General features: G+C 69.1%; 2 protein-coding genes across 2 annotated transcripts in view; both read right to left on the bottom strand.

The window, feature by feature from the left end:
• Nucleotides 1–2618, bottom strand: part of AHNAK2 (AHNAK nucleoprotein 2) — a 26206-nt gene extending 23588 nt beyond the window's left edge. The window contains exons 1-2 of the mRNA XM_012724355.1: nt 2572–2618; nt 221–375 (exon numbers count right to left, since the gene is read on the bottom strand). Of these exons, the coding sequence (XP_012579809.1) occupies nt 221–375; nt 2572–2618 (202 nt within the window). The remainder of the gene's footprint in view (nt 1–220; nt 376–2571) is intronic.
• A 2211-nt stretch (nt 2619–4829) lies between these two features.
• CDCA4 (cell division cycle associated 4) lies at nt 4830–5765 on the bottom strand. The gene has a single exon (XM_004681978.2). The coding sequence runs from the start codon at nt 5758–5760 to the stop codon at nt 5119–5121; it is 642 nt and encodes a 213-aa protein (XP_004682035.1). The 5' UTR covers nt 5761–5765; the 3' UTR covers nt 4830–5118.
• Nucleotides 5766–7140: the final 1375 nt, after the last annotated feature.

Below are 7140 nucleotides of genomic sequence, written 5' to 3'. Positions count from 1 at the left end.
CCCGGACTCCGCCCCAACCCGGCCGGCCCCTCCCCTACCGGGCCCCGCCCCAAACCACACGTCACCCCGCCCACCTGCCCGCACCGCTGCCTCCCACCCAGGGTGGACCCCCAACCCAGGCCCCGAGCTGCCCTGCCCCTGCCTCCAGCTGGCCTTCCTGGGTCCAACGAGTTGACTCTGGGTCCCCACCAGTAAGGGGTCCCCCGGGGCCCAACTTTACCTGCATGCCCTTCTCCATCTTGGAAGATGGACTGCCAGTCACAGCTGGAGTGCGGCACCCTGCTGTGGCAGGCCCCCCTGGAGGAGACTCCCCGCTCTGCCCAGGGCTCCAGGGTTAGGGCATGTGGGGGCACCTTGGGTTGGGTCCTGAAGAACCTATGGAGTGGGAATGGCAGAATCACCTGGGGAGCAAAGGAAAGACCCCTGGGATGGCTGGGCAGGCCCTAGACTGGCACCGCGAGATGGGGCGGTTCCCAGGGCCGTGCTGGCTGAGGGCAGGGTGGAGGCCATCGTGGGCTCTGCTTGGTGTGGTGACAGCGGTGCCCCAGGGAGCCAACCTGGTGCAGGAGAGAAAGAACGCGGTGGGGGCTTGCTGCTGGGGACCCCAAGACCCAGATAGCACGTGAGCTTGGGAGTATCGTTCCTGGGGCTGCAGAGGGATGCGAGTTTGCATGGACATGGTCACGCACATTGCACACACAGCAGGCCACAGCACACGTGCATGGACGCACCGGGTGCGTGCACACATGCAACACGCACTCACACACAAGCTGCTGGAGAGGTCGGTCAGCTCACAACACCGACTTGGGCCCGGCCCTGCACCCGAGACACGCACATGCACAGCCCCCCTCGGCCAGTGCCGAGACCTGCAGAGCCACAGTGACGCGCGCACTGAATCAGTGCACAGGCCGCGGGCGCGCGCACGCACAGCCGGGGAGTGAAGCCGCCGGATTCCCGGCAGCCGGGCCGCAGTGGGCAGCCTTCCAGGAAGAGCAGGTCAGCCCTGCTGCCCGGAAGAGCCCCACGCGGCCAGGGGCACCTTGTCCTGGGAGCACACCTGTCCGCTGTGGTAGCAGCACCCTCCTCTGGAGCTGAGTGGGGGGGGGGGGCCAGAACCCTGCCCTCTGTGTTGGCTGGGGGCAGCGATGGGAGGGAGACCTAGGGGACTCTGGCATAGACCCAGCTGCACCCCACCGCATTGAGCCAGGTACGGCGATGTGGACCCTAGGAGGCAAATAGCCTCACCGCCCATCGGGACACACCCAGTAGTGGGGTACCAGTAGTGGGGGAGCCGGGAAAGGGGGTCTTCATAGCCCACCCCTGTACAACTGGGGTTCCACTGGGCCCCTGGTTGGCTAGGGCCAGCAGAGGCTGGGAGGGACTCCCTGGCCACCACTGCCCTTGGTCTCGGGAGGACTGGGTGGGCTGACACTGACAGGCTGGGGTCTTGCAGCAGGGGCTGCCGTGTGCTGGCTGGCTCGGCTCCCAAAAGGAGAGGCTTGGCAGCAGGCTGCCCTCTCCCCAAGCGGAGGCCTGGCATCCCCCCCGTCAGCACATCGAGGCCTGCTGGGCCCTCCCACTTGGCCCTGGGCAGGGCTGCAGTTGATGCCTCCCAGAAGCCCTCCTGTAGGTTGGAGTGAGCCTGCGTGTCTCGATGGGCAGGGAGAGCTCCCCAGCTCAGGGTCCACCTGCTGTGCCCACCCCCACACCGTCATAACTGGAGGCCTGGCCTGGGCAGCACCCCCACAGCGGTGTGGTCCCGCCTTCCAGCCTAATCCTCCCTGGCCAAAAGGGTCTGGAGCCCAGGCCTAGCCCCCAGACCCCAGGGTGGGGCCAGAGAACGTGCCCGGGGCATGGGGGCCCGGCTGCATACCGGCCTCTCCTGTGGAAGCGGGTGGCAGCCGCAGGCTGCCGCTCTACCCTGCACTGCCCCTCGGCCCTGGCCCTGCTCAGGGGTCTCAGGCCTGCTCTCAGTCTGACTGAGCTGGAAGCTGGGCACTGGGGCTTGGGGTGCAGGCAGCAACAGACCCTCTCTGTGGGCTCACAGACTCCCCCACAGCCTCTCCAGTGAGTGGGGAAGCCCAGCCACCCAGAACTAGGTTCCCTGCAAGAAGACATGAAGAACTGGGGTGCTCCAGGGGTACCTCAGCTGCCACTGCCCCCCAAGCCCTTTGCATGGAGATGAGGGGCAGACTCCAGTACTACTTCCCCCCCAGCAGAGGGACTGATCCTGGCCCGGGGACTGGTATTCTCTCTCACCCCAGGAACTGAGAACCCCAGAGAGGCAGAACACTGGTGCTTCCTGTGGGGCCAGGGACCCTTCCCTGCCACTCGTCATATGTGTGGGGGTGCTGTGGTGCTCTAGGCGGGTGGGGGTCAGGGGAGCAGCTCCCCCGTCACAGGGGCCCAAGGGGAGACTGGGAGGTGGCGGGCGCTGTCTCCTGACCACATTGCTCCCAGTCCCTATGGGGTCACAGCTGGCGGCGCCACGCACCCCCTTCAACAGGGACCGGCCCCTCGGCTGGTCTGCCCCCGTGGGTGAAGCTGCCTGTGTGCAGCCTGCCTGCCCACCTGGAGGCGGCCTTGGCGGCAGCCTGCCGGCCCAGCGTGCCCGTCATGGCCCCTGGAGCAGGCCCTGCGCCACCCTCCAGGCACCTATCCGGACACCCACAACCACGCAGCCGCGCTGTGCCCACACATGCACTCCTCGAGGGCCTGGTACCTTCTTTCCTGTGTCCAGAGATACCTGAAGTCCTTGGCTTGTGGGCCATCCCCTGTCAGGCCCCTCGAAATCATACCAGGCCCACAAGAGAAGCAGACCCCCTCTCCCCTGCTTGCCACCGAAGCTCGAGGCCTGAAGGGCCTCGTAGGCGGGCAGCAGGGCAGCAGGCGGGCAGCAGGGCAGCAGGTGGCGCCCTGTGCTGCACCTGCAGGGGCCCTCAGCCCCACCCCCAGGCAGCCTCCAGGCAGCTGGTTCCACCCCAGCAACATGCTCCTGCGTGCAGACTTGGGGCCTGGGCCTCAGCTCCCCACTCTTCTGCCCCCGTCCAGCTCCTGGGCCTGCGAGGAACAGGGCATCCTCTGGCCTGGCGATGGGTCAGAGGGGCTGTGCCCCGGCCCCCGCATGTCCTGGACCAGGTGAGCACAGCACCCGGGCTGCTGAGGGCTCCAGGCGGCGAATCCCAGGAACCACCAGAGCCAGCCCCGGGCAGGCAGGTCCTGTGGCCAAACAGCCCCTTCTGTTCCCTCAGCTGTCAGGGACGCTGGGCAGCAGCAGGGGACCCAACCTCCGGCGGCCTCGTTCTGGAGGCCCCTGGGAAAGGGACAGCTCCCCACCGTCCCAGGGAGGAGGGGGCCTGGGCCTCCTCCCTTGCTCACCAGACAGGGACAGGACCCTGCACCCTCCTGAGGAATGGGCACTTTGCTCCATCTGCGCCCCATCTGGAAAGACTGCTGTGTGGAGTTTTGGGGTCCTGGGTAGCCCCCTCAGCAGCAGGGCGGGGAGTGCTGCCAGGAGCCTGGGGCTGCCCATGGTCCCGAGGGCCATCCGGAACAGCCGGCGGGCCAGGCAGAGCCCGGCGGTGGGCGCCAGTGTGGGTTCGGCAGAGCCCAAGTTCTGACTTGTGCCCTGTGAGCCCGCCTGCCAAGAACTGGGCAGGCCCCAGACACGCCGGGCCTGGGACAGGGGCTACAAGGAAACCCCAACCTGCCCTGCAGGGTCCCGTGACAGGCAGCTGCCCTGGAAGCCCGGGTGGGGGTCAGGGGCAGCGGCCAGCCCCGGCAGGCAGCGGGGACAGCCCCAGAGCCGCCCTGGCAGGCTGCCGCCCAGGGGCAGGCTGCCAGGCACACGGCCCGCAGCCGGGCGGGTCGGAGGCTGTGGGAAGGCCGCCGTTGGGGCCAGGCGGCAGCAGAGGGCGGTCGGGAGGAAGTGGCCCCGAGAGATGTGCAGTGGGGGAGGGAGGGCAGGTGGGACCGCGGCCTTGCGTCCGGTCAGCGGGCGCAGGGTTGGGAGGCAGGACCAGGCCGCAGACCTGGGGGTCTGCACCCAAGTTGGGAGGGGCGGTGAGCCACAGGACGGGCCCCACAACAAGAGGCTGAGACGCCGAGAAGCGAAGGGACCTGGGAGGGCGCGGCTCAGTCCACAGCGAGGGGGGAGCCGTGTCCCCTGCGGCTCGAGGCCTCAGTGCGGGCAGCCGCTCTCCCCGCTCGCGGGCGGCCCTCGCCCAGCCGCGGGGAAGCCTCTGCCTCCATGCACACCTGGGCCCTGCACCCTGGGCCTGTCCACACGCCCACGTGACGTGAGCCACGTGGCCTGGACGCCGGTGGCCGGACACCAGTCAGCAGCCGCAGTCCTTCGGGCGCTCAGCTGAGACCCAGCCTCGTACTGCCTGGGACTCAGGACACCAGCCCCCGGCGGGGCCCCCAAAGCAAGGAGGGCGGCCTGGCCCAGCATGTGCCGTGGGGCGGGGGAGCCTGGGGCTCTGCCTCGCGCCCGCCTGGCGGAGCCCCCGCCTCGAGGAGCGTCTTCCACGGGGCAGTGTCGGGCGCATGAGCCACAGCCACAGGAGAGAGGTCCCCTCGGGAGGCAGTGAGGGGAGGGGCGGCCGCACCTGCCCCCAAATCCCACCCGAGAGTGGGGGGCACCTCAGGCCCCAGTACGGAGACGAGGGCCACACACCCCACTCTGCAGGGACAGTTTAATGGAGGCGGTGACATGGGGGCGCAGGGGGTCCCACGCGCCTTCCCGGCCAGCCGGGGCACACGGGGCGGCTGGTCCAGCACGAGAGAGGTGTGGACGCAGCGCTCAGGGGCCGCCCAGCGCTCGCGACTCTTGGGGCGGCACCCACGCTGAAGAGGGAAAGGCCACGAGCCCGTGCGGCAGGCCGTCCACGGGAAAAGCTCAAAAATCCAGAGATCCGAGTATGAAACGTTTACAAAATAAAGCTCAGACATAGTGGGGTTCCCAACATGCTAGTGTCCGACACCCCTGAGGACACAAGCGGGACACACAGGTGCTGACACAGCACACAGCGGGGTCCCCAACACGCCCCAATGGGGCGGCGTGACCGCCGGCAGGGACGCAGGCAGCTGGGCAAGGGCTGGGCGCTGGCGCGCAGGTCAGGCCCCCACCAGGACGCCCGCCACGTGCTCCAGCTCCCCCAGGTCCGGCGGGCAGCTGCAGCCAGGGGGCGAGGAGGCCACTGCGGCAAAGGCCTCCAGCTCTTCTCCAGAGCCCGTGGGGCCGCCGGCCACCCCGGTCAGCACGGCATCCAGGCTGTAGTAGGCACCGTCCACATCTGCGAACAGGTCCCCCACGGAACCGGGGCCTTTACTCCCCAATGTTTCAAATATCTGGTCCAGCGACTTCTGGAAGCTTCCTCTGCTTTCCAGAGGGCTGTCCACCTCCTGGAGGCTGCTGGGCAGGCCCCTCGGAGCCAGGTCCTGCTCATGGCCGGGCCCCTCCCGTGCAGGGCGACACAGGAGGTCCGTGGACAGCAGGCGGTCAGGGGGTGTCTGCCCCAAGCTGGGGGGTGCCCCTGGCCACCCCACGCCGTCATGGGCCATCTCCTCCCGAAGCTGCCGGACCGTGTTGGCGATGAGCACGGAGCGGCACAGGCTGGGCTCCGCCAGCATGTGGCACAGCTGCAGCTTGACCAGAGACATGTCCAGGAGCGACTGCCGCTGCAGGCCATAGGCCAGGCCGCCCCCCGCCTCGCCCTCGCGGTCCCGGCTCTTCCTCTTCAGCCCTCGCGCCAGCATCGCGTCGCTGGAACCAAAGAGGCGCTGTTAGTGCCAGGCCTGGCGGACACCCCGAGGCCACCTCCCTCTGCCCGCAGGAGGGGCGGGCCAGCTCGATGGGCGTGCAAGGGCCAGGGACGCTGTACAGAGGGGGACACAGACCCCCTGGGGGGCCAGGCCTGAGGTGGTACCGCGGCCCGTGACCCGCAGGGTCCCTGCCAGGCTCTCAACAAGAGTTCTCGGGTCTCGTGGCCCGGCTGCCCACCCGGGGCAGGCCCGCCCCTCCCACACCGACCTGGCGTGGCACGGGTGAGCCTGGGGACTGGAGGCCACTGCCAGGCGCCCCAGCAGCCTTCTGCCGCCACCCTGGTGTGCCGTGTGGGACCCCAGCAAGCGGCCACACTGGGGGTGGGGGAGCAGCGCCCGAGGTGCTGTCACCTGCCCCTACTGCCAAGGCAGGCTGCAGCCCTGGGGCCCAGACAAACTGCGCTTCCGAGAGAGGCCAAGGGCAGGAGGCGCCTCCGTGGGAAGGCACCAACCCCACCCTGCAGGGCAGGTGTGCCAGCGCTGACCACTCTGAAAGGGCCATCACCAGCCTTGCCCCCGGTGCTACCTGCGTGCCCTGGGTGCCCAGCACCAGAAGAGGGGCAGGAGGAGGCCTGTCCTGGCAAACTGTCCAGCAGGACGTTTCCCTGGTGGTCCTCTTTTGGGGACAGTGAGCTTTAGAAATGTCCAGCTCAGTGATCCCTGGCAGCTGATGGCACCGGCCAGCTCCTCCTCTGCCCACATCTATCGTGATGTCAGCCTGCCCTGGCCCGGGCAGCGCCCCCCAGCTTCTGCCCAGGTGGGCACTTGCTCCCTGCTGAGCTGATGGAGAAGCCGGTCACTGTGCGGCAGGGAGGGCGCAGCAAGATGCGGTCACGGTCCTCAAAGCCATTCGAGGGGGGTCCTGCTCCCCTGCCAGCTGCTGAGGAGGCGGGCCCCAATCCCCGGCGGGCCCCAAGCCCCAGCGCCCCCCAATCTCCAGCCCCCGGGGCTCCTGGCACGGCAGCCCTGCTGGCCCTTCTGCGAGGGCCACCAGCCAAACCCTCTCGCTAAAAGACCGAAAATTCCAGCGCTGCGAGGGGCAGTGGTCCCCGGACACCAGCTGCGCCCGGCGGGAGGACGAGTGAGGCGGCCGCGAGGGCTGCCCACCCCTGCCGGCAGAGGCTGCAGGCCGGGCGCCCCCAGGCGTGCGGGTGGGCCCGGTGTGCCCCGGGGCGGCCGGAGGTGCCGCGCTGCCTAGTTCCGGCCTCCCCTCGCCGCGGCTCAACAATCCCCGACACTGTCCTCGCGGAGAAAGGGGCGTCGCCACCGCGGGGAAGCCGCGGGAAGCGCTTTCCAGCGCCCTACACAGGGCGC

This window comes from Condylura cristata, unplaced genomic scaffold (assembly GCF_000260355.1).
Source record: "Condylura cristata isolate star-nosed mole 26May11 unplaced genomic scaffold, ConCri1.0 scaffold00013, whole genome shotgun sequence".
Taxonomy (NCBI): domain Eukaryota; kingdom Metazoa; phylum Chordata; class Mammalia; order Eulipotyphla; family Talpidae; genus Condylura; species Condylura cristata.
This window is presented reverse-complemented; position numbering and strand designations above follow the sequence as displayed.

Coding starts and splice junctions, on each gene's coding strand:
- CDCA4 (XM_004681978.2), bottom strand. CDS start 5,760: ATGCTGGCGCGAGGGCTGAAGAGGAAGAGCCGGGACCGCGAGGGCGAG.